At 46.2% G+C, this 27,498-nt stretch overlaps 1 protein-coding gene across 3 annotated transcripts; it reads right to left on the bottom strand.

Annotated features, from left to right (window-relative positions):
• Positions 1-499: 499 nt before the first annotated feature.
• Positions 500-27,498, bottom strand: egflam (EGF-like, fibronectin type III and laminin G domains). Of its 3 annotated transcripts, none has more exons than XM_028996214.1 (24): positions 27,166-27,497; positions 25,766-25,875; positions 22,323-22,409; positions 22,204-22,230; positions 21,962-22,079; positions 21,116-21,251; positions 18,635-18,801; positions 10,132-10,241; positions 9,608-10,043; positions 8,495-8,595; positions 7,782-7,882; positions 7,352-7,496; positions 6,398-6,587; positions 6,111-6,236; positions 5,800-6,043; positions 5,491-5,602; positions 4,800-4,916; positions 4,391-4,571; positions 3,974-3,997; positions 3,690-3,768; positions 3,175-3,312; positions 2,010-2,093; positions 1,780-1,883; positions 500-1,310 (listed from the first exon to the last, which is right to left on the bottom strand). In XM_028996214.1, the coding sequence occupies exons 1-24, from the start codon at positions 27,269-27,271 to the stop codon at positions 1,159-1,161; spliced, it is 3,195 nt and encodes a 1,064-aa protein (XP_028852047.1). In that variant the 5' UTR covers positions 27,272-27,497; the 3' UTR covers positions 500-1,158. The 3 variants fall into 3 exon arrangements, with proteins under 3 accessions (XP_028852047.1, XP_028852050.1, XP_028852049.1); XM_028996217.1 differs by having other exon boundaries at positions 25,773-25,875; positions 27,166-27,184; XM_028996216.1 differs by lacking the exon at positions 3,974-3,997 and having other exon boundaries at positions 27,166-27,498.

The raw sequence follows: 27,498 nt of genomic DNA, 5'->3' as shown, positions 1-27,498 counted from the left end.
CATTAAAGTGTGCAATCTAATTACACAGAGAAATAACACGACATGAATTTATAAGTAAGTGTATACATTGTAAGTCGCTCTGGATAAGGGCGTCTGCCAAATGCCGTAAATGTAAATGTAAATGTACATGTGTACTAAAACATCCAATTTTACAAAGTAGAGAAACAGTGGCTGTAACTACATCAAATAAGGCTCCTTTCTGGCTTTTAGGGCAGTCATTGGCCAGTGGCATGTTGCACTGGTGTGGGTGACCAAGCGCATGGAGGGTCCACATGTATTGACTCCTGCTCCTGATATAACTGGCAACAGCACTGAACAATCGATCAGACCAAATAATAATTCTGGTTCTAAAGATTTGAATTGTTTGCATTTGAAGTATTTTGCATCATTTTGTGTTTTGGTTTAGAGACGGCGTTACAATTTAGTATCACATATTTAGTATTGTGTTGTATTAATTATGTACCTGTTAACAGAGAAATAAACAAGATTATAAATAAGATTTTGAAGAGGGAATAATTTTTAATGTTGGTCACATTAGGTGGAAAGGCAGAAAGACAGAAATGAATAACAATGATAGACACATAGTTCTCTACAAATAAATTCCACACTCAAAAAGTGGAAAGAGGGCCACCCCAGTCCAGTGTCATGTGCTTTTTTGTAATTTATGTCATTTTTCTTACATACGGAAGTACATATCAGTGTCATTTTGACGGAACACTGACATGGTTAGTTTTCCATAGTCTAGCTCTACACAGACCAGCAAACGGTGCAAACAAACTTGAGTGATAGATAACACAGTGCTATAAGACAATATGCAATCATAGAAAGACAAACGGAAAAAAAGCTAGAACAGTCAACCCAGAAGAGGCCAACAGGACGACAAAACAGCTACGGTCTCGTCTATGTAACCGAAACACTGTGTTTCTTCAGTAATGCACATTTCTGTGTTATTCATACCATTTTTCATTAGGGGAGTAGAAAATAAATAGACATAAATACAGCAAGGAACTGTCCTTGGTAATTAGGAAGATGTGGTCCTCATCGTGAGGAGGAGGCAGTTAGTTCTTAGTCACCCTGTGATGAAGTGTTTTTTGGCCCTTGGCTCGTACGGGTCCCACTGCTGAGTCTGTACTCCAAGCCAGCAGGGCGGGGCTGTGCTCAGTTGCTGCAAGTGTTGATGTTCTTCCCGTCAGTGGCGTCCTCCACCAGAGAGAGGTGGTAGTCCGTGGAGAGGGTGAAGTGGGAGATGCAGCCCACCAGGCCTCGCATATACTGCCTGTTGGTGTGCAGAGCGATCTCCTTCATTCCCCCTTAAGAAGAACATCATCACCATCGCGTAAGTCCCATCATAACAACATTGATTCATTTTTTTTATACACTATTTACAGGTTCAGTCCCCTGTGGTGCCCACTACTGGTTCTCCGGTTTACTAATATCTTCACCTTCAATCATGGCACTGTCAAGATCTTGAAGCTGATCTCTCCAGGATCTACAGGATAGATGATGGGTGCCTCCAAACGTTCAGCATGTTCGGAGAACTAGCCTCTAGTAATATGGTGAGGTCTAACAGTTCTAGAACTGCAGATGCAGCATCAGCAAGTCACCTGACCCCTGCCGACACTGCTCGTAACCTTTGATCCACAGCCTATCATCTTTTCCCTCATTGCTTACTGTTCATAGCATAAAATGTTTGAATTTGGTATAATCAACATGATTGGAATCAAAATGTCATTTAGCTCTATCCGTAGGTCATGTGCATCGCTCACGCCATCAACATACCGACATAGAGAAATCCGTTGATGTTCAACTGCCTCATTTTTCCAGGTGACCTCCCAGTTTTAGCACCGTAATCATCCACCGTCACTTTCGCAGACTGACCGTCCCTGAAAGGAAAGAATCTTTCGTTAAAGCGACCACAGCTAACGCCGATGTGAGGTCAGAGAACCCTTTACGATCTTTGACAGGTTATTATTTCAGTTTCACAGCTCTACAGAAAAGCTATGCTATACCTGACTGCTTTTACTCTGTGCCATTTCCCATCGCTGAATGTCCCGTTGAAGACCACAGAAGCAGCTCCGCTACCCAAGTTATAGCTGGGAGATGAAGAGGAACAATCCATCACACATGCACTGCGAGCGACACCTGCGGACACCTGCACTGCGAGCGACACTGTAAATGTTAGACTGTTAACATCGCACCAATTCCGGACATGCGACTGCGGGTGGTAGTAGCCTAGTGGGTAACACACTCGCCTATGAACCAGAAGACACAGGTTCAAATCCCACTTACTACCATTGTGTCCCTAAGCAAGACACTTAACCCTGAGTGACTCCAGGAGGGAACTGTCCCCGTAACTACTGATTGTAAGTCACTGATAAGGGCGTCTGATAAATCCTGTAAATGTAAATGTCTGATCAGCAGCGGTTCTTTTGTTTGAAAACTGAACGGAGTGGCTGCTATCCATCCGCAGATGACTTATATTCTGTCACCTTTACAGTCCAGCTATATGACAGCGGTATCTACATTTACATTTACATTTATGGCATTTGGCAGACGCCCTTATCCAGAGCGACTTACAACGATGAAGAGATCAATTCCGGTTTACTAGGACCCCAACTATGAATACATCTATTTAATTCACTCTGTTGTAGATTCTGTACACAAAGTTCGACAACAAGAAAATTACAATTTAATCTAAATATTCTTTAAAGAGGAAGGTCTTGAGCTGTCGTTTGAAGGTGCTCAGTGACTGAGCTGTTCTGACCTCGAGGGGAAGTTCATTCCACCACCGAGGGGCCAAGACAGAGAAGAGTCTAGATGAATGTTTTCCTTTTACCTTCAGAGGGACCAGGCGAGCAGTACTGGAGGCTCGGAGTATACGAGGTGCAGTGCGAGGTGTAATAAGGGCTGTGTAATAAGGTGCTACTCCATGTTTGGCTTTGAAGGTCAGCATCAGTATTTTGAACCTGATGCGTGCAGCTACTGGGAGCCAGTGGAGGGAACGTAGCAGAGGGGTGGAATGGGAGAATTTGGGACGGTTGAAGATCTAACAAAGTGGTAATGAACTACACACACAGACAACGCCAAATCCAGATTCAAAATTCATGACCTTGGAGGAGTGATGCTACAATGCTGCCCACTGCACCACTGAGAAACAGAGGCAGCAGAACCCACCTGAAGATGAGCGCTCCCTCCTGTAGACCCAGAGACAGGTAGTCACTGTTGGGTCTCATGTCCCCTCTCCATAGCAACAGTCCGTCCTTGGATGTGCTCTTAAAGCGCATGAACATATTGGTCCTGGCACCAGATACCCTGAGACCCCAGGGCACATACACATACATAAAATAAACTTCCCAGAAATCTTTTCAAAGCCCATGGGATAAAGACGTGTGTCTCAATGCATCAGGACACAAGAAATACATGAAAATAAATAGCACTCAACAACAGGCAGGACGCCACACAGTCAGAGACACCAGAAATATAACAAATCTCCTGCCAGACATCATGTACTCTAAAATGTGTGACTGTATATAATTGTTTTATTGTTAGGATTAATATTGCTGTGCTCTGTAGGTAAAGCTGCATGTCCAGCATGATAGAGACAGAGTACAGCACAACTATGTGTCCATTAGTGCACTCATCTGAAAAAAAATTATGCGCATTAAGCAATATGTGCCATATGCACATACCTTTTCAGGATGTCACGGTTGTCATAGGTCAGATAGCTGCGGCCAGTAAACTGTGGAATCTCAATAGCCTCCGTGACAGCTGCAGCAAAAATGAAAATCCCACATGCAGTCACTGTACACGGCCACTAGAGGGCAGATGTTGACAGCAGTTTCACAGTCAAAAGGAATGAAAGCATTAAACCGAAATCTAGAAATCTTTATATTCCTACGTACTGAAAACATTTCATTTGAATAAATTAAACAGTTTAGTGGAAACAAGATAATGTAACATCGGCAACACTTACTGTTTAAGCAGTAATTCCCACACTCTGCTTAGCGGAAGCACGAAACAAATATAAAGAAACAAAAATGTGCAATTCATGACTATTATTTAAACATTAGCACATCCAATACAACATTAAATATCATACTTGTAAACTGTATTAGGGAATTGTAAATCTGTAACATTCCTTTACACCCACATTTCTCCTACATATATGAAATTCTGTTAGAGGCATAGCAGCTTTATTTTTGGGGTGTTACAGATTGTTGCTTAGATGTACAAGTTAGTGATTAGTTTTCTTATTATCAATTTTCATCTAGGAAATTTGCCATTGACAGCAGAACCGCTGTGAAAGGCGACAAAAATTCACTGGCACCAACGCACCAAGCTCTACAAAGCACAGAATTCCACGGATCCTCGGTTCAACACAGAGACGTACCCTTCTGACAATGTTTGCCATCGTAACCTAGCGAGCAGTCACACTCATAACTGTCCCACTTGGGGCGACACGTCCCGCCGTTGGCACAGGGGCTGTTCATACATGGATGGGCAGCGTTCTCCACGTTCACCCCAAACACAAAGTCCTTGGTCAGGGGGACGTTGCGGTCGTTCAGCAGAATCTAGTGCGTCACCACAGACAGTGGGGAGACAGTGAGGACGGACTGCTTCAGATACAAAAAGGGCAGCAGGAAGTTGTGGCTGACTCAATGTCACCACTAATGGTCTAAGGTGTTTTGTAGAAAACAATATAAAATACATTCATTCATCCAGCATTGACACTGTGCACCCTATAAGCGGAACTGTCTTGTTTTGTTACATGTGCACTAGATTGTCAGACGGGTCAGTACCTTCTGAATGGTGCCGCTGAAGGGTTTCAGAACCGCAGCGCTCGCCTTGGTGTGTCCATAGTTTGGCACGCCTCCTATGTAGAGTGGAGAGCTGCATTTAATTTGAGTGAAGGCACCCTGTGGGACAAACAAGAGGGTGGCATTAAACCCACTCATGCACATTATAGCCGTGCCAGCTGCTCACTTCACAGCGGTGTCACCACTCGGGAAGGGACATGCGGGGAGAGAGGGGTGCAGGACATAACTTTTATTTATATTTGCATGTAAGGGGATTTCGGTAGTGTAACTATCCTCCCTCTCAATGTGCGCCATCTAAAATTTCAGAATCATAAGGATAATTCGTAACCATAGTTATAATCAGGGCTGGAGCCCACCCCAGGACACATTTACAAACCTAAAACTATCAAAAGAATGTGAAAAAGGCAGCTTGGAAGTTCTACGAGATACAAGTCTGTTTTTGTGTTCACTACTGCCTGGCATGACACTAAATACCACTGTTGACCATTAAGTAACGGTATCCAAATGGCACTTTATAACTTCTCGGTCGTGCTGAAGGCCCTGGTTTCTTACAGGAGAACCAACGCGAACGGAACTGTCAGTACCTCATCTGTTCTAGCTGCCTGGAACCGGACGCTTCCAAGCAGCCAGAACAGATCAGTGCATTCCTCGTTTATAATATGGGATTATGTACCTCTGCTTTGCCTTCCATTGGTCTCTGATTGTCCACTTGCAGGATGCCACTCTTGGCCGTGCGAGAGACATGCAGCTCGTGCCAGGATCCCATGCTTATAGCTTCTTCGCTTCTGTACGTCCACAAAATCATGATGAAGTTATTAGTGTGTTAATGAGTGTTCTCAAGATTGGAAATGGACCGTAACGTGAAGATATTGAGTCCTAATTTGGAGTTATGACACTTTGATCCATTTAGCATTTTGATGGAACGATGAGATCTGATGGATACAATAAAAGCTCAAGAGATGGTTTTGGGTTCATTTCATACCTGATTACTGTTGCCCCCGAGCCACAGTCGAAGCGGAACTCCAGGAACCCGTCTACAAGGCTGATTGATAGGAAGTCTTGACTGCCAGCGTCATCGCTGTAGAGGAGAGTGCCATCAGGCCTGGCTGGTTGAAAGACAACCTCAAACTCCATGAAGGAGAGGTAGGTCTGAGGGGACTGTGGCCAGGGGACGCAGGCATACGAGCGCATTGTCTCGTTGAAGAGCGGCAGGGACAGCAGGAAACCTTGGGAAGAACACAGCGCGGTGAGCGAAGGCTGCATGTAGCACGTTATGGGCGCGGAGAGACTCACTCTCTTCACACAGCTGGCCTCTGTAGCCGAGCGGGCACAGGCAGATGAAGCCGTCGGCTCGGTTGGCAAAGCACAGTCCCCCGTTGGCACAGGTGACGCTGTCACACACACCGTCGCTGCATTCGCCTGGCCAGGGCACAGCAGTATTTAAAAAAATGTAAACACTACATCATTCTGCATAACCTAGTTCGCTAGCTGTGTGAGTGGCCTCTACTTCCGCGGAACTGCCGGCGCCGTAAGGCCGCTCGATTAGCATCGGTGACAGCCAACGTCTGCCTCACACTCACCCACGTCCGCTCCACTTAGCGCGTTGCCTAATGGCCATGGCCGCAAGTCCAACAGCTTGCCGTTGACATTGAGGGACTGAACGCAGCCCTGGAAGGCTCGGTTGGTCCCTGCCGCTCTGACCAGCCAGTACACGTTGGGGGCGCCACCCACAAACAGAGGGCTACGGAACGTGATCTTTGTGTACTGGCCCTGTGTCGGGGGAAGACCACACCAGGCAGTTTAAACTGTAATACGTTTCATTTGTCGACACTACATCGACGTTAAATTGTACAGGAGCTCCATGAAACTGTGGGAAAAGGAACATGTGTGTCTGCAACATTATATGGGAGCAATACAGCATTTGAAGAGGCTTTGAGGGTTAGAATCAGTTTGTTAATATTATTATATTGTAAAATTACTGCTGGTAAAGATGCAGTTAAATCAAGGCCACGTAAACAGTCGCAAAGCACAATCCACAGACGATGATCTGAACTGGTGAAGGCAATAAAGTGAGACAAGTAAACATTGAAAAACAATTCTCACTATACATATTCACTACCAGTCTAAGGTTTCTAAGATGCAGCCATTTTGAAGAATCCAATGCAATAAACATATTAAGTATTTGTTGTATGAGGATAAAGTGAAGCATGTTTGATGAATCAGTTTTTTCAAAGTCGCATCTTTTTACCTTCAGAACAGGACAGAACAGAACAGAACAGACTAAACTAACACTTATACACTCCTGCACTTTCAAAAACCTCTGGACTCATTTTGCACACCACCTTGTTACGTTACATATAATTTATGTTGAAAAACAATATTTGTAATATTGAGGTCAATATATGTCACACAAGCATTTCTCTGCATATCATAACATGTATGACTGTGTACGTGACAAATAAAATTTAAATTTTGATAAAACTTCAGGACTTTTGGAAACAAGAGTGCAAAATGCCCATAAATGAGCATCTCACCTGTGACCATCCAGTAACTGGTGTGTCATTGTCTATTCTCAGCCATCCAGTTGCGCCATCCCTGAAGATGGTTGCAGTGTGCCACTGGCCCAGCACCACCCGACTCTCACTCGCAATCTGGGCGGCACCTGTGCCACAGTTAAACCTGCAAAAGACACCAATTGGATGAGCCAAAGATAATTTTTTTGTCAGTCAAAGTCACCACATGAGTGCTCTTCGGTGCTTCATCTGTGATTTATATAGTAGCTATGTATCTGGTTTTATAGCTTGCTCTGAGCGGGATTATTATAGCAACACTGCTGCCCTTGGCCTTAGAATCTTAGGCCAAAGTTCATGACTTTGTATCGTATTAAACATATTATCATATTAAAGGTAATAATAATGAGGGGGTGCAGACATTCAGTTTGGTCAAACTTCAACCAGAAAGCACCTGTAGTGAACTCTGCCCCGAATGAGCGCCAGGGAGGTGAAGTCCCCACGGGCATGTTCATTCTCACCGCAGTACAGTAGTAGGCCATCCTCAGACACTGCCTTAAAAAAAAAAAAATCACATTTTTAAAAAGATATTATATTAAATTCGGCCTACGTCACAATATATAATTAAAATGGATGTCAATTGGTTACAACTTCTTACGACTAATTAAAACACATTTTTGCTTACATTTTTTTAAAACTATTAAAGGGGCAAATGTGGGAGAGAGGCTCAAGCTGTAACATCTACAGAAGGGTGACGTCATGAGCCTCCGAACTGGTTTGTGGGTCTGTTGTTGCAGAAACTTTAAACTTTAAACATATTTTCAAGCACTGATCAAGTGTCGGCCAATCAATTCCACTCATGCAGTTATGCTACCACGAATGAGAAACAAAGATTGGCTGCTGCTCCTGTACTCCTTGTACAGCAGACATGCCCATATTCAACTGCTGGCATGAACAGGTAAATAAAATTAAGTTATGTTAATAAATAAAATGATGATGTTACAAATGTTACAAATGTCCAAATTAATCTCAGTGAGTAATGAATAAATGCACAATTCATTAAAAATGTACTTTAGAAATAACCTATTGGCCTTTTTAATTGTCTCCACAAAAGAAAAAAAAACTTTTATATTTTTTTACAGATTACAAATACAGAGCATTTGTTACCTTAAACTGAATGGTTATCTGAAATGCCTGGTATGAATTCTTCAGGGGTTCAAAGGTCATATGCGAGTGCCCGTAAAACTTAGGGAACTGTACTGTCACACCTGTCAAGCACAGAACACACGTATAAAAAGAAATACTATGAAATGCCTATAAAAATTGCATCAGAGTTATAAAAAAAAATATTATGCAATCTCTCTCATTTTTTTCCTCAGCTAAGTCTCCTGATGAGAGCTGAGCAGTGACAGACATGTCTGTGGGGAAGGACTGAGTGGATGTGTCACTGAGCACCATCTTTAATGGCCATGACAGTGTCACCACCTGACCCCAATTCACCTTTCATTCAGGTCAGACAGCAGACGGAGCACAACTTCCTGATACCTTCAGGAACATGTTTGCAAATGCAAATGTCCTAAATGTGCTCTTTCTTTAATGGTTGTGTGCATTGTAGACACAAACATTTCCCATGAACCCTTCCATCAAATGTTAGGTTTAATTTGTTAGCTCTGTGTCGTTCAGACATTTCTGTGTGTATGTCTGATGCAAATTTAGCTCAATAGCTCTTGTTTATTAATGTGGGAAATATTTCAATGTGCCTGTTCTGTGAATTCTTTCAGGGAACAGGTCACGACTTCAAAAACAGATTACTCAGGCCTGTATGTCTAGAGACAGGGGGAAAATAGACATAAATAGAAAGAAATGGTAGGAATTTGTAAATTTAGAGACAGAGAAAATATTCTTGTCTGGAAGAGAACAGATGACGGCACAGACTGTAAGACTGAGTACAGAAGGAACAGTATGAAATGATAAGCTCGCTATACAAAATCTGAAGCTTCCCTGCAGAGATTTAAGGTCAGCAAGGAGAGACACAAGGGCCTTCAGGGCATCCAGACAGCAGTTGGTATGATCTGAAGAACCTGCTACCAAAAGGAGAATAAACGGCATCTGATTGAGAACAAAGCTTTTCCCCAAGAAGCTGAGTTTCAAACACCACTAGTTTAAGAAGGAAGGTTATGGCTCCAAAACAGAAACAGAATGTCAAGTCCAGATAACAGAGAAATCAGCATTTATGTCCTGAAATTCGTGCCATGGTTGGAAAGAAGGAGAGATGTGTACCGTCTGAGCAGGTATCTCCCTGGCGTCCCAGGTTGCAGTGGCACCGTGACCCTCCGCTGTCGTAGTCGCTGATACAAAAACTGTCAGGAGGGCAAACGGTGTCGTCACACGGCAGGTCATACACCCGGGGCACGGGGCCCTTCCATGGGGTCATGGCCCTGGAGGAGGTGGGGTTCAGCAGGACTGGGGAACTGGTGGAGGGGGCTGTGGTTGGAGCCTCGGTGGCGGTGGGGAAGCCTGCAGTGTTGGTAGCGGCTGTTGTGGAGAGGGTGGCTGAGCTGGCTGTGGTGGTCCACACAGGTCCACTCGATATGGTGATGTTCGGCGAGGAAGGATCCATCCTGTAGATGATGTTTCCATTTCCTGGTACTCCAGTTCTGGACCTGAGTTGGGATCTCCAGTTGTCTCCACCACTGACTCCAGGAAAAGTCTTCAGCTGTAATGACATTTTTCAGTAAGAGCTACTTTTTCCAAATCAGATTATCTCTCTAGAAAAGAAACTATATAATATCAATACTTCTCACCTCCTCAACAAAGACATCATAATCTGAGTCATCCACATCAAAACCGTCCTCATCCCGCACGTCAGTGAGATAATACTGGTCATAGTCTCCACTGCCAGCCTCGGCTGAGCCTGTGTGCGCAGGTTAAGAGCGCAGAATGATTTTCAAAACAGGAGATTATGAAAAAAAATTACAATCATGAATGATGAGGGCAGTGTGTTAACTTAAAATTACCCTAAGAGGCAGTCTAAGATGAACTTCACATTAAGACCTATTAAACCCAAAACTTGAGACATGGAGACATGAAGAACATTTATGATCATGAGGGATTTTTTAAACCTTCTTCAGAGGTGATGTTATGTAAGTAGGAATATGATCCCTCCAAAAATTACCATAGGTACCATAGGTACACCTCCTTAGGTGTAGCCATGGTTGTCGACCACATACTGGAAGCTCTGTCCTAGCTACAGGCCTACCATAGTGAATAAGAAAATTCTGCCTGATCTTAATTAGAAACAACTAATTATAATATATCTAACTCTCTTTCTAAGATCTAATTATCCTCAGCTGAGTTGTTTTCTCCTCTGCTTTAAATGCTTTGTGAGGGAACATGTTGGCTGCTGAAATGCTATGACTTGATTGCACACTTCCTGTACTTGAATGCATAATGCTGATGCCTCTCCCTGCAGGGGGGCGCTGTGATCTTAATCCTGTCTGATGACAAGTCCAGAGGCTAACCCGATTTCAGCCTGCTCGGGAGGGGCCACCTGATGCCCGAGGCTCCACCCTGCAAACAGCTTATTGTGCCTAATGAATTTAGCCCAGTTAAACCCTTCCTGCATTCATGGAGCATGCAATGCTCCTCTGAAGCCCATTCATTCACACCCAACTGGCATGGCTAGCGAGCACACCCCACTCCTCCTCACGAGCCAAGTATCCTGCTCCGGACCCCAGAGAAGACCAAACTGACAGGTTATTAGCTCTAATGCTGAACTCAGTCATCATGTTGTCTATTATGAGATCAGATGGGCAAATCAAAACAATACGGGGGTCAGAGCATCAAAGATGAGCTGCTGGGATTCATGATGACTCGATAAATGATTGTGATCTGAAAATCAATACCAGGCTCCCCATTGTCCATTACTTCCTTAGGGGCAGGGTAAAAAAGTGAGGTGAAGCTAGGGCGGAATGACGTATCGAAATTTTACCAAAATCGTGATTTGAATAAATGTGAATCTGCCTGCCATGCAGTTTCTGGTTAATCGACCCTGCCCAGACACATCTGATTGGACCCTGCCTGCTACTAACCGCTTCACTCACTGGACACTGATTTGGACAGACGGATTTCTCGGTCTGCCTGTTTTCTGCCTCCGCATCAAGTTTCTGACAGACTGCTCCCTTGGTTTTGACCCTCGCCCTCGCGCCATCCGACTGCTGTGTAACTTCCCCCCCGCAGCCATCACGGCGAACTGGGAACAAGCCTGCACACCCCTTCAGGTCCCCACAATCCCAAACAGACGATTCCCTGCCCTGGCAGAATGTCTGCAAATGCGCCCCCTTGCACCCAATCCTTACAAAGGCTTTAACCCTGGGTCCACAGGAGGAATCATTGGAGAAGCCGAAATCCAGGAGACAGCAGGAGATACAAAGGCTTGTGAAAGAAAGAAGAAGCATGAAGAAATGGTGGGAAAAGAACACAGAATAAATGAGAAAGGAATTATAAGATCTGCAAAGCACTATCAAGCAGCATCTTGCAATGCTGAGAAGAGCAGAAAAGAGCGAGATCATTGTAACTTTGTCACCACTGGCATCCTGAAACACCTTTGGAGAAAAGCATTCCAAAGTCATGGCTAAGGGCAGGAGGAATTCTATTTCCCAAGGAGAACAATTTGCCAATCAACAATCAGTCTCCTGATTTTCTTCACTGTTGTGGTCTGAAGACTCTTAGCTTTTCTGCAGATCAACAATTTTGTCAACACCTCAGTGCACAAGGCAGGGATAGGTGGCTTCTCAGGATGTACAGAACATGCCAGCCCCATCTCGCACCAGCTGCAAACAGCCAAGAATGTGAAGACGGACCTGCATATAATTCCCTAGATCTTTCCTATATCTTTGGGTTGGTACCACACAAATAAGATGTTAAAGTTATAGTTAAAGTGAAGTGATTGTCACTTGTGATACACAGCAGCACAGCACACGGTGCACACAGTGAAATTTGTCCTCTGCATTTAACCCATCACCCTGAGTGAGCAGTGGGCAGCCATGACAGGCGCCCAGGGAGCAGTGTGTGGGGACGGTGCTGAGTGGCACTTCAGTGGCACTTCAGTGGAACCTTGGCGGATCGGGATTCGAACCGGCAACCTTCTGATTACGGGGCCGCTTTCTTAACCGCTAGGCCACTACTGCCCTTGGTACACCACTGCACTGGTACTTTTATGTACCTGAAGACATAACAATGCTGAGGCAACACCACTTCCTGGCAGCAGCTTGAGATTGGCGTAATGGCCTGGCAAGCACTATAGTGATGGAGTTCATCAAGATGGGTGGTTGGAGGTCAACAAATGAAGAACAGTTTGTGCCTTACCTCAATGACGTGACTACGGGCTGATGGGTAGACTCCAGGAAAATACCGATCGGGTGATTAAATCCAGCAAATCTTGCCGAATGTCCATTGTCAAAGGCCAGATCACCAAAGATACATTTTTCATCAACAATTAGCCAATCCCAACGGCCCATAATGGAGAAAACCATTCCCTCATGAAAATCAATCAACAACACTGCTTCTCACTGGGAGTCTGAAGGTGTGGGGTTTCCAATTTGGTTAACTGCCCCGCCTCATGTGTCCAACCACCATATACAAGGTCACACTATCCCATGCCTGGAGGTTGGAGAGCTAGTAAGAAAAGAAAGCAGGACTCTATGGGAGCTCTTTCTTTACCAACATCAAGCCTTGTCAAGAGTTTAAATACACAAGCAAGGTTGGAAATGACAAGAGATGGCATGGTGAGAGACAGTGAAGCCCAGCAAATGTTGCCCTTAAACACAGAGACATTGTGGGCCAGGTAGAGCCCACAATGGACTGGTCCTGGGATTAACAACACCCTCATGGAATCAGGCTACACTGTCAGCTGATGGTGGAAGAATTGTGCCGCCGTGAGGAAGAAGCCAGATGTGGCAGAGCAGTCAGCAGGCAAGCTCGGCAAGGCAGCTGGATGAGGTGGGATTCTGTTGAACAGTGTAAAAGACAAACAGACAAAGCTTCACTCTCATAGCCACCTACAATGTACATCCCTCACAGTCTCAGAGAGGGTCCAGCCTGTCACCTCTGTACCGTACCAGTAATCCTCAATCACAACACTGCATTGAAAACACTAGAATGAGAAAAAACACATTTAACAAAAGACAGCTATGGTTTACTTTTTTCAATGTGGTGGGTTGCAAGACCATTTTAAAACAGGGGAGTTAAATGTGTCCTCTGCATTTAACCATCACCCTCGGTGAACAGTGGGCAGCCATGAAAGGCGCCCGGGGAGCAGTGTGTGGGGACGGTGCTTTGATGAGTGGTCTCGCCGAGCGCAGCCAAGAACGACGTAGCCACGCCCCTTTCCACTGTACCCCCGCCGCGCGCCAGCATGACGCCCCTAGGGCTCCGCCCCACCACGCATCTGAAGAACCCATGCAAATGAGCCGGGCACGACCCCCGCTCCCTCCCCAGGAACGAAGACGAAGAGAGGAGCAGAAACTCTTCTACTACTGCGGAGGCCCAAACCACCTCAGCGCTGCCTGTCCAAACCGCCGAATCAAACCACGGCCATCGGGAAACCCCCTCCCCTTGCCCCAGGTTCAGAGCCCCCGGGGGAGCACCAAGGCACTTCCCAGAGCCACCTCCCGCTGCTCACTTCCTATCATCATCTGCTGGAAGAAACCCAGACCCGGCCAACATCAGGGGCGAGCACTGGTGGACTCCGGCGCGGCCATGAACTTAATCGACATTGACCTGGCCACCCGACTCAAGCTCCCAGTCTCCCGGTGTGATCCACCACGCGCGGTTATGGGACTGGATGGCAGCCCGGTGGGCTCAGGGCAAGTACTTTACCAAACCAAACCCCTTCTCGTCTGCCTTGAGCCCAACCATGTGGAAAGAATTATATTCTACCTAACCACAACACCCCATGACCCCATAGTGTTAGGTTACCCGTGGCTGACCACCCATGAGCCCCATATTGACTGGCCCAGGGGCACCATCAAACAGTGGGGACGCCAATGCACCCACCACCAACTCAGTCAGGCCACGCCCCCAAACTGCTCTAGGTCCACACACATAGCAACGGTGAGACTTGGCCACGCCCCTCAACCCATGCCATGCTCACTGCCTAGACCCAAAACCCCAGTCCACAACGGCAACCACTATGCCCACAGACCGCAATCTGCCCCTATTCAACCCAACCATGACCAAACCACGCCCACCGACCGAAACCACGCCCATTGAAGACGAGTTGACCGAGAAGCCGGCAGAGGCCACGTCCCAATCTCCACATGACGCCACCTCCGCATCTCTGGGGGTCCCCGACTGTTACCTTGCCGCAGTCTTTGATAAGGACAAGGCGGTGGAGCTGCCCCCCCATAGGCCTTATGACCTGGCGATCGATCTGCTCCCCGGCGCCTTACCACCACGAGGCCGGCTGTACTCGCTCTCGCTTCCAGAGCGAAAGGCGATGGACGAGTACATTACAGCATCCCTGGCTAGTGGCATAATCCGTCCTTCCACCTCTCCAGCCGCCGCCCCATTCTTTTTTGTGGGGAAGAAGGACGGGGGACTGCGACCATGAATCGATTATAGGAAACTGAATGTGGTAACCAAGAAAAACCGGTACCCACTCCTACTCCTGAATACCGCATTCGAACTACTGTCAGGAGACACCATCTTCACCAAATGCATACCACCTCGTTCGGATACGGGAGGGGGACGAGTGGAAGACCGGCTTCATCACACCATCAGGACACTATGAATATCTGGTCATGCCCTTTGGCCTATCCAACAGCCCAGCCGCATTCCAGGCGCTTGTCAATGACGTCCTCAGGGACATGTTAGACCGGTTTGTGTTTGTCTATCTAGACGACATCCTCATTTACTCACCCAACCTCTCGACCCACATCTCCCATGTCAGAAAAGTCCTCCAGCGTCTCCTACAGAACCGTCTGTTCATCAAGTTGGAAAAGAGCACTTTCCATGCCACCGAAATTTCCTTCCTGGGCTTCCACATCAGTCCCCAAGGAATCACCATGGACCCGGTCAAGACCACAGCAGTCGCTGATTGGCCAGTGCCCACCACCATCCGACACCTCCAACAATTCCAGGGATTCACCAACTTCTACCGCCGATTCATCCGCAATTTCAGCAAAGTAGCCCAACCCATGACTTCCCTCCTCAAGGACAAACCCACCACACTCCGGTGGAACCCCCTGGCTCAGCAGGCATTCACCAAGTTAAAACATCTCTTCACTACGGCTCCCATCCTGCACCATCCAGACCCCCAACTCCCATTCATCGTTGAAGTTGATGCCTCTAGTCTAGGGATAGGAGCAGTCCTGTCACAACGTAATCCCCAGGACAACAAAGTGCACCCCTGCGCCTTCTTCTCCCAGCGACTCAATCCTGCTGAGCAAAATTATGATGTCGGGAACCGGGAACTCCTGGCTATAAAACTAGCTCTGGAGGAGTGGCGCCATTGGCTGGAGGGGGCAGTCCACCCCTTTTTAGTCCTGACTGACCACAAGAATCTGGCGTATCTCCAAAATGCCCAACGCCTCAACCCACGATGGGCTCTGTTCTTCACGCGGTTCGAGTTCACTGTGTCCTATATCCCTGGCACAAAAAATGCGAAGGCAGATGCCCTGTCCCGCCGATACGTCCCAGAGACGGAGGACAATCCGTCCTCTCCCATACTCTCACAGCCCTTTCTACTTGCCCCTGTGCACTGGACCCTCATGCAAGACGTAATTGCCGATCATGCACACCACCCCCCACCTCGAACCCTGCCTCCCAACCTCACGTACGTCTCACCCCCTCTCCGTCCACGCATCCTACAATGGGGGCATGATGCCCCACTGGCCGGGCACCCGGGACGTCAGCGCACCCTCGCCAATATTCGCCGGACGTTTTGGTGGCCGGGCCTAGTCACGGATGTACAGGCATATGTCGCAGCCTGCCCTACCTGCGCATCTCACAAAGCGGACATGCAGAGACCACAAGGCCTCCTACTTCCCCTGCCTCGCCCCCATCGCCCATGGTCCCATGTCTCACTGGATTTTGTCACGGGACTGCCAAGATCCAGGGGTATGACCACCATTATGGTGCTGGTCGACCGGTTTTCCAAGATGGCCCAGTTCTTCGCCCTGCTGGGACTCCCTACAGCTGCCCAAACCGCCGACGTAGTCATCCAGGAAGTGGTGCGGCAGTTCGGACCACCAATGGACCTCCTCTCGGACCGGGGCCCCCAGTTCATCGCCAGGTTCTGGCGTCACTTCTGGGGACAACTGGGGGTGTCGGTCAGTCTGTCGTCGGGGTACCACCCCCAATCCAATGGCCAGACTGAGAGGGTCAACCAGGAGATGGAGACATACCTCCGCTGTTACTGCTCAGCCCGACCCACCTCCTGGTCCCAACACCTCCTCTTGGCGGAGCTCGCGCGGAACCAACACTGCTCCTCGGCCACAGAACGTTCCCCCTTCGAGGTGGTCACCGGCCTCAGACCCACGTGGTTCCCCACACCCATGGTCGAGGGACCGGTGTTGGCAGTCAACAGCCGACTCCGTCAACTCCATGGTCCCAAGTTCACCGGGTCCTTAACCGAACTGCTGAGCGCATGAAACGACAGGCAGACCGACATCGGCGACCAGGCCTCGTGTACCACCGCGGTGACAGGGTTTGGGTCTCCACTCGAGGCCTGCCCATGTCATCCAGCCCCAGAAAGCTAGGACCCCGCTTCATTGGTCCGTTCCGGGTGACCCGACGTGTCAACCCAGTGGCATACCAGTTGGCCATCCCACGCACTCTGCGCGTCAGCCCAGTGTTCCACGTTTCCCACCTCCGTAAAGCTCACTCGTCGCCTCTGCAACCCCCCCCCCGTCTCTACCACCATCTCCACATCAGGTTGACGGATCTCTGGCCTACACGGTCCGTCGCCTTCTGGATGTACACCTGGAATACCTGGTGGACTGGGAAGGATATGGGCCAGCGGACCGGTCTTGGGTTCCCCGGTGGGATATCCTGGATCCTGCCCTGCTCCTAGACTTCCACGACCGACACCCTGATAGGCCGGGCCCGTCAGGTGCCTAGGAGGGGGGGCTCTGTCACGGCCAATGCACCTCCAGCCCACCAGAGAGTGCTAGACAAGCCGGGGAGACGGCAACCCGGAAACGGAAGTGAGAGCGGGGAGCACCAAGTATAAAGGCTAGATGAGACTGAGGAGACACTGCCCGCTCTTTGACGAATTTATTTCCATAAGACGCCAGCCTTATTTTCCCACGCCCGACTGATTGATTTCCATGAGCACAACCTTTGCCTGTCCCCGACCTAGAACTTTGCCTGCCCCTCTTGTGACGACGATCTCTAATCTGATTCTCCAGTGTGACCACGACCTTCGCCCGCCATTGACCTTGAGTTTGCCTTCCCCCTTTTGCTAATACGATCTTCCCCATTACCCCCCATGGAGCCAGAGTTCCCTCCCCGCCGCGCTGCAGCGCTTCCACGGCCACACTCCCGTTCCAGCTCACCTCCGGTCGCCTTATCACCGGCCAAGCGCCTCCGGTCCTCCTCTCCCAGTACGACGACTACTCCACCCGCTCCAAGCATGCCTGCGAATGCGTCCCCGAACTCGGCCAGTGACAGTGATAAATATGACTAATTGTTATTAATGGCTGAAACACCCAGTGAAGACGGTGTACACAAGGTGTACATAACATGATGGACACTTGACACCCACCCCTTCTGCTGGAATTGTGTGGATTTGTTAACTCAAAGCAAGCAGGGATTGTAATAGCTAGTCCTTTAAGTGAACTCATTACACACCAAGGGGAGTTAGTTTTTCTTCTTCAAAACAACAACAAAGTGGCAATTTCTTGTTTTATCTATTTATGTGAATACTTTACCTTCCCTTACATTAGTGAACAAGCCCCACGCTGTGAGTGCAGTGATGTGCTTAGCGCAAAGCTTGAAAATAGAGTAAGAAACATCACCACCCAGGATGGTTCAACAGCTGACATGCGAAGCATTTGATACAGTGAGTTCACTGATCTATGAGTGAGTTGGCTCCTGTAGGCCACTCTAGGACTGTCTTCCATCAAGACTTCCATGTGTCATGGTTCTGACTGGGGGACTGTGTCCGGAATTTCATGTTGTTTTTTCATGATCCTAATTCCTGGTCGTGTGCATATGATGTCCTGTGTATAAATATAGCCTCAGTGTGTTCGAGCAAACGCGTCCTTCTGCCCTGCTCTGTCCCTGACGCCGTGACAGACTCACCGAGAGTCCGAATAGGATTGTTGATGGTGCTGGGGGGGCTCACTCCATGGGCATTCACTGCTCGGATAACAAACTGGTACTCAGTGTCCGGGACCAGGCCTTTTAAAACCATGGAGTTGGAATCCACTGGCTCCCGGATATACGTCCACTCTGTGTCCATCTCAGGCCTAAAGCAAAGATGCATTTAAAAGGAAATAAATATAACAATATAAAATATATGAACACACAACTGACATTTTATTACCTTCTTTAATCAAATCACTACTCTTATTTGACTTACATGCAACTCTAACCAATCAAGAATTTAGCAGAATTTTTTTTTAATTATGAGACAAAATTGCTCCACAACGAAGAGTCCTAGCATGAGATTTAATTTTACCGTTGTTATCAACAGTAATAACAAGCACTATATAACTTTTTTAATATCCGCAAATTAATTAAGAAAGTTTTAATAATTCAGAGAGCCAGACACGGATTAATTCTGTGCTGATAATCACCACTGTCTGCCGAGTGAACGTTACATGAGTTAACTGGGTGAGATCAGGGCACATTTCAGATGCCTTTCCATAGTCTTCGTTGTGACAGAAATCAAGTCTTTGTGACTTTAAGTCAAAGGCAAGAAGCAATATCCTACTTGGTTCGTTCTCTTTGGTATCAAGGCTATCTTTTGGATCTTCTTTTAATTGTTATGCACATTCGCTGAGAATTTTGTTCAATATAACTGGACTCTCATAAACGACTTTGATCAGAACCTAGTTTCAGCACAGAGGACAGACTCTGTTTCATCGCTGCAGCAAATATCGTGAGCACTGAGCACTAAGAGAGGATGACTAAACGCACAACAAAAGCCACTGGCTTGACCTCAGTAAAATGGAGACAACATTGTACCACAGACTCCATTCATCATCCAAAAAAAAATCCCATTTGATGTGTGAGCTGGCTGTGGCTAGCCAAAGCACTTCCTTACAGTGTGCTGAATAATTGTGTTGTGTCTGATTACACTGTGTATTGTATCACAGGAATGCTGCTCCATTAAAGCCAGCCTGGCCACAAGCTCTCTCGGTCCCCGGGGGCCAAAAGACAGGGGCAGTCTCCAGTTCACAAACATGCTGAACCCAACGTGCACAATCTGGTTGTTACAGAACTATTAGCTCTACATCTGCATGCTGCACATGGTTTCACAAATAATGTTAACATGTTAACATGTTACATTGGGATATTATCATTTATCGACATATTAAAGATGATTCATCATAATAACAGAGTTAGGGTTCATCTATTTATTTCTGTCAAACAAACAATCTTATAAACCTCTCAGGAACTCAAATTTAATCCATAATCTGGGCATTTTAGATCTAATTACAATTTGGGTAATGACTTATTGATCTCACATAATCTGCCAACACTTGGGAGAAAGAGGTATGTCCAGCTATACACTGGTTTCAAAGCAAAAAAACTAACATACAAAGCATAAAACTAACATGCCATGTGATTTTAAAAGCACAACCAATGTTAAAAACCTGAAGGGAGATGGACTCAGTTTCCCCTGACATGCAGCATCCACCAGAAGTGTGTCAGATGGAGGAGAAACACAACATTTCAATTACACCCGTATGACCAAGCTCTTCCACTCAGTTGTTCCTGCACCTCCACATTCACACGAATGATGTATCACACTCGCCTGATTCGTAAATATGGAAGCAAATATGTTTTCTGCCATTTAGATGATTAAACGGGCTCACTGGCCACTTCAAACAAATTATCAATCAGTACATTTTCCTCATAATCGTTATAAGCACTAACCACTTTTACTACTTTGAAGGTGTTAGGACTTCATCAGGCCTATCCATCAGTGTTTAGAATTGTGCTGAGCACATTTAGTTTGTGGTGGAGGGCTATTCACAACACAGTAGTGACACTGATGAGGTGACGGAATGTCAGTGTAGGAAGGTGTTCCTTTACACAGGGAAGTGGGTGGAGAGTGGGCTCAGCATCCCGAAAGAAAAGCTATATCTCCACTGAGGCACACTCTGTGTTTTTGTGGTTGGTGGTTCAAAGTGACCAGCGAATAAATATATCCCTTTCTGGAGTTTCGAAATAGGGTAAATAATATTTATTTCTACAGGGTCTGTTTTTTTTACTTAGAAATCTTTTTTTAATGAAATATATTCCTCTGTTCAGAAAGACCAGTTTTCCTTTGGATGATTCCATCAAGCCACTGAGCTCACTTGGGAGTTAAAAAATGTTTCCATTGTCTTGATTTTATTCCAGGTCCTACAGCAGGGCCAGAAAGCAGGACAAAATGAACAATTTAATGATATGTTTTCAGCCCTGCCTGAGGGGTAACGTTCTTCTTCTCGGAAGTGAAGGAAGTTCACACGTTCATGAAAACATGGACATTCTGAAAGCAAACCTAGTATTCTGACGGAGAGTCTTAGCATGGCAACAGGGTTATGAAGAAAATGGCGAGATAACTCCTACCTGATGTAAGCAACCAGAAAATGCAGGACAGGAGAGCTTCCTTCAGTCTCGCCCTGTTTCCATGACAATGCCAGCTCTGTGTCCGATACAGGTGTAACCTGGGGCTGTGTTGGAGGAGACGGGGACCTGCACTTTTCTGAAATGGAAATGGAACATTAACAATTATCACATGTTAAAACATATCGGTGGCAAAACTTTGATGACTGAACCTATCAATGAAATTCCACTGGTGAGCTTATGAAATGATTCTGTTTGTGTTTTTTTTTTTACGTACATCCACATGAACAAAAACAATCAAAGTGAAGTGATTATGAAACACTGCACACAAAGAAACATGTCCTTGTTAAGAACCAGGGGGACGTCGGCAACCTTATGATTACGGGTCCGTTTCCTTACCCTCTAGGCCACCACTGCCCCAATCACTAGTGAAAATGAGAAATCAACCGCCCAGCAGCACTTACATTCCCGTTTCTTTTATTTGCTGATAATGAAAGACAGAAATCAAGTGAAGGTTTAAAACAGTCCTTATATAATACAATTGATATTTCAATAAAATGACACAAAAAGAGTGGGGCAACAACCAAGTTCCACAAAATGTTCCACAAAATGCTCTCAAAATGGTTCATCCACAGACATCGGCACACTTAATATTTTTTAAAATAGCTGGTCTATAGCTGGAGGAAAAGGAGTATGTGTTGATGATGCTCAATTGACCCCGATGTCCCTGCCCCCTGTACCCAAACAACCAAAATTTCACCTAAGAATACTGAATGCAGGGAAACCACTACAGGTTGGCTATAACTGGTCAAGATATGTGATATGTGGATAATGTAGTCTCCTTCGTACCGTAAGAGGCCGAGCTGACGTCCCTCGGCATGCTGGGACGTCCCTCGCCCGCCCAGCCGTAAGCCCCAACGCTGACTCTGTACTGAGCTGCGGTCTTCAGGTTCCCAACGACCACGTCCTGTGTGGTACACCATTAGCCATTAGCAATCAGTGACTCCACAGATAGTTTTCATGTCGTCGAACGTTAAAACATATAAATGCAGAAGAAGAGGTGATTCATATATTGATGAAAAATAACTTACAAAACTTGCTTGCCCATCAAACTGTCCCTGCATGAAACAAGAAAAAAAAACATTCCATGTGGAATAATTTGGTGTTGTTTACTATATCCAACCCAGTTGTTCAGTAGGTATGTTCTCACCGTGGTCAACATGTCCAGATTGAGAGGAACTTCGACTGTCGCAGCGTTGCCGACCGGCCGCCCCCCCCTCATTTCAGTGTAGAAGACCTGTGAAACACATTTACAATTCATACAGTGCACACCGCCACCAGGGTGTATGAGCAAAAGACATCCACAGACTTCTGATATATCACGTTACAGATTCGTGCATTAGATTCAATTAGATGTGAACGTGTTATAAACCATTACTGATACATAAATCTGGCTCTTCTCTTGTTCAGACTGAAAAAAATCTGTTTTGAGTGTTTTAGAGCAGTTTACATTTGGAACACAGCATTTCAGGGTAAAAGATTAATCATTTTTAAATATTCAGTATTTTCTTTTTTTCATTACACATGTACACACATCTGAGAATGTTCAACACAGAGCTATTGAGACCTTTCACTGCAACTACCTACATATATGTGGAGATTTTATTAATGTTGATAATCATTTTCTCTGAGGTGAACACTTTAGCCAGATCCTTATCCACACCCTTCATAAATGATCACACTTTGCAGCAGCCCATGCTGCACTGACTCTATTTATTGTATATTTGTGGCTAGAAGCCATACAAAGGCCCGCTGGTTTCTATAATACTGAAGTGAGATTAACAGCACTGCAATTTACTTTTGCCGTTAAATAACATATTATTACGCTCATGCTGAAAAGCACTTATGGCTATTGGCCTTGCAAAGTAATACTGAAGTATAAAGAAGTCATTCTGTCAGAATTAATAAGGGCTTATGTTACAGTGGACCACTTCACACCTAATCTTCTTAGCAGCAACATATGGCCAACACTGGGATACATGATGTCAAACTGATACATCAGCTTTAGACTGGCCTCACACCGACATTTCCAGCCCCAAACATAATCCCATAACTCGTCCGTGCATTTGAATAAAACTGAGGGGAGGGGAGCGGACAGGTGCTGTCTGTTAAACTGTCTCACCCTGTTTCTAACGCTGGCTAAACAAAACCTCTTTGGGCAAACGGGGAATAATGAGGACGGTAAATTTACATTGTCGCACCTCAGCTGATTCCAGACGGGAGCGTAATTCTATCAGGTGCAGGAAGATGGAGGCTTGGATATAAATACTAGCGATATGGTTTTGGCAGCTGGATCAGTTTACTTGAGTCAGTGGTGGCCTAAGGAAGTGGCCCCGTTATCAGATGGTTGCCGGTTCAAATCCCACACCGCCATGGTGCTACTGAGGTGCTGCTGAGCAAAGCACCATCCCCACACATGGCTGCCCACTGCTCACTAAGAATGATGGTTAAATGCATTTCGTTGTGTCACCATGTGCTGTGCATCATCATGACAATAACCTCACCTATAAAAAAAATGAGCAAATCAGCTGATCAAACCACTATTCTGCAGACCCCATCATGACGTTCACAATCCAGAGACATGGACTCTTTAGAGGAGCATTTAAAATAATAAATCAGGAAGTATGCCATTTTTGAGCAAGAGTTGATTAAGAGTTCGGCAGCATAGGCAACATTTGATTCACGTAGGATCCAATAAATCCATTTATTCCAAGATTCCGATATTTATCTAGTTTGTGAGAAAGAGAGCACCGGATTCAATGACAACAGCATCAGAGAGATTGCAAAGTGCTGCCAAATTATTGTTCCAATAAATTCAGATTATAGGATTGCTTATTTGAGGTTCTTTCTCACTTTCATCTCCAACAAGCTCTCTGATGGCAATAGATCACAAATTGATGGACAGTGCGGCTGCAACATCATGTAGCTGCAAATGAATAAAAAAAAATTATTTGGTGGGTTTTAGAGAGGTTAAGCCTTCTTGAGAGTCTTCTTGGCTGCATGAATTCAGCCAGTCAAATAACACTAGATTTTCCTGTTGACAAAAAAACAGCAGCAAATTCCAAAATGACTGGTTTTGATGCAGCCCAGAGTATTGGTTTGGAAGATTATTATAAGATGGAAGATTATTTATTCCATGGTAAAATATTTGGTAACTTTGTCCTTGTATGCCTATTAATAAATGATAAATGCCATGCACTGGTAATAGTGAAAGTGAAGTGACTGTAATTGTGAAACACTGCAGCACAGCACAGGGGGACACAACGAAATGTGTCCTCTGTATTTAACCATCACCCTTGGTGAGCAGTGGGACAGGTGCCCAGGAAGCAGTGTGTGGGGACGGTGCCTTGATCAAGGGGACCTCAGTGGCACCTTGATGGTTCGGGAATTGAACCTGCAACCATTTAGTTATGAGTCTGCCAACATACCCGCTAGGCCACCACTGCCCTAAAAGCGGATCTAGCTGAGGAATGGATACTATCCTTCGTACGGGACTCAAACCCTCAATCCCTGGCTTAGTTGGCTACTGCCTTATTCATTAGGCCACGGGGGCTCAATGCAGGCAGATTACAGGTTGCTGTCATGCTCGTTGGTAACTGCGCCATTGTGGCCGTGTATCATATGATATGAAGCTTAGTGATCAGAATGCAATTTTGCTCGAGGCCTTGGCGGCCATGTTTTGCTCTTCATGATCCACAAATCTCAGGCAGAAGCAGGTTTAGACCTCAGACACCCGCAGTCACCGATTACACTACCATGCAGGGATGTGCCTGGAAAAGATTGAGTCTGATGTAATTGTGTTATGATGTCACCCTGGCTACCATGACGGATAACTGGCCATTGACTGAGACACCACAGTTGCACAGATTCGAAGTTCTGAAATGCTGAGGCACAATTTCACCGTGCTTCTGTCCAGGGTTTATTAACTTTCCTGCCAGAATCTTTTCACTCCAAATCAACCTTGACCAAGCTCAAGAGTTTCACCGTTGGCCTGATAACAATGCATTTGAAAATAACACTTACATACTGAATGGAACATACATCTGCACTTGATAAGATATTCTCTGTGCAATTTCCATTGATTCGCATCTTACATTTGTTATATTTTGCTAGTTTAAATATTGTTTTTTAGATTTGTTTATTGGAAACTAGGAGTCACTTGTTTTCTCGTCGTATTTCATTGTAATGTAGACCCTGCATCAACTTACATATTGGCAATTAATAAGCAAGTTTTAAGACACTCACACTTTATAAGAGTTCATGGGTGTAGGTTCATAGGTTAGTGTTTTACCCAGTACGTTTCTAATAAATTGTTGTAATGCACACCTACCAGCCAATCAGAATCAATTATTCCAGCAGAAAATTGTATGTTTGATAATCATTGATGGGCATGTTGTACTCCTCTTATGACAAGCCAGCATAATTAGCTGCTGAGACAAGTCCACTGTGGGCCTGTCTATCCAAATGAACCTCAGCATAGTCATAAAATTATGAAAAAAAAAGAGTAATAAAAAAACAGGAGTGGATATAAGGACCAGCAGGTTATACCAGGATCTCGGCCTTGGCTGTGGTTGTGAAACAGAGGAGGGATACCTTGTACCCTGTGATGGTGCTGACGTGTCGCCGGGGCATCTTCCACCGCACCCGGAACGCCGTGCAGTTGACCGTCTCCAGCTGGATGTCCAGCGGCGGACTGAGCCTTTCTGCATCAGTGGATGTAAAGGATCATCAGGTGATGGTCAAGATCAAGTCTAACGCTGAGCAAACATACAAGGAGGGTGGGACAAACACCTCAGCAAGGACTGAAGTTGTCGATTTTCTGAAATATTACTGCATCATTTTTGATGCTGCTACCTTGTGTCGTAGGTCAGAAGCTATATTTCTAAGAAAGGTTCCAGTAAAGAACTATTCCACGAAGTGTCAGCCTTGTTCAGTGGAACTGTCCCACCTGAAACCCAGCAGCACATTTAAACTGCACTTCCACCAGCTTCCCCTGCACACCAGACCTTCCCAAGGCCACCCACACGGAGAGCATGTGTGAGGAGCCTGCCAGGGTCTCTGGCATGTGCAGCGTGGCAGCCGAGGCAAACGCGCCTCAGGGAGGAATGACAGTTAAAATGGGGAGAGGCTCAGAACTTAATACACAGTGGAGAACAAAGAGCATCCTTCAGTCCCCCGGCGAGAGTTTTCACACAATGCGCCGATTCTGCTGATGTGCCTGAGAACTTGAACAACTAACGATGGAGAAGAAGAAGCACACAACCATACAGTACAGTCACAACACATCACCACCAGCGGAAAGTCCTCGCTTGACATCTGATCTGTTCGGACAGGTCATTCTCAAGATCTGTCTCAGTACATCAAAAGCCTCAAGCAGCATAGGTTTAAAAAAAAAAAAAGTGAAGAAACGCGCTGCAGACACGAGTGTGACACGAGGCAGAAGGACTGGAGGTGCGAGGTAAAGGTCACAGAGACACGCTAGGCAGAAAAAGTGGGATAGTGACCATGCAGCACGCTGAAACCCAAACCACATCCCCGCCAACAAACGTCCAAAAGAAACAGGCATATTTACGCTCACACTAAAGACAATCTATATGCAATGAGCTAATAAAATGACAATATGCATATACAGTAATTAAATGTAAAATTAAATTACACAGTACATATTAAAATAATCCATATTAGGAATATTGTCATTATTATTGCAATAAACCTGGTAAAAATTGAGTAAGGTCGGGGCATTAAGCCCTGAGACCTCTTCTGATGTTCCTCCACAGTTCTTGGCAGGTGGGATTAACCTGACTACAGTGATGTAGGTCTTCACCCCCACGTGACGTAACACGCTAGCGTTTCATGTGGGGAGAGTACCAGGGAATACCATCATCATCATCACCATCACAGACAGTCTACAACACTCTAAATGTGTACATGCGATGAATGAGTGTTATAAGTTGTTATTTAGGTGAAGAGAGGCGTGTGCTCGGGTGTCTCACCTGGCTTTCTCCCACCAGCTCCCCTCGCGGAAAAGGACGCGTCGAGCACGCAGGCGGCGAGGATGAAGGCGCAAAGCAGGCACCTGTCACTCATACGAACCGACATCCTGAATATTTCAAAAGTTCAGCCTCTCAAGCGCCAAATCAAAAATGTCCGTGCGCGGGTCCCGTCCGCGGGGAAAGTTCAGCGCTCCGGACTGGTGGAGGAGGAGGGCGCCGGTGATGGAGATGAAGATCGGACGCGGGCGCACGTGCAGCGGCGCCGGGACGCGCGCGGCCGTCGCGACGGTGTCGGGCGCGCGCCTCGCCGCAACTTTGTTCCTCGGGACGCGG

This window comes from Denticeps clupeoides, chromosome 11, assembly GCF_900700375.1.
Source record: "Denticeps clupeoides chromosome 11, fDenClu1.1, whole genome shotgun sequence".
NCBI lineage: Eukaryota > Metazoa > Chordata > Actinopteri > Clupeiformes > Denticipitidae > Denticeps > Denticeps clupeoides.
This window is presented reverse-complemented; position numbering and strand designations above follow the sequence as displayed.

Bases quoted from the DNA above. Each gene is read 5' to 3' on its own strand.
- egflam (XM_028996214.1), bottom strand. From the start codon at position 27,271: ATGTCGGTTCGTATGAGTGACAGGTGCCTGCTTTGCGCCTTCATCCTC. The intron at 21,252-21,961 runs GTACGAAGGAGA...TTTCCATTTCAG, and splicing joins CGTCAGCTCGGCCTCTTACG to AAAAGTGCAGGTCCCCGTCT. The intron at 2,094-3,174 runs GTGGGTTCTGCT...TTCATCTCCCAG, and splicing joins GAGGGAGCGCTCATCTTCAG to CTATAACTTGGGTAGCGGAG.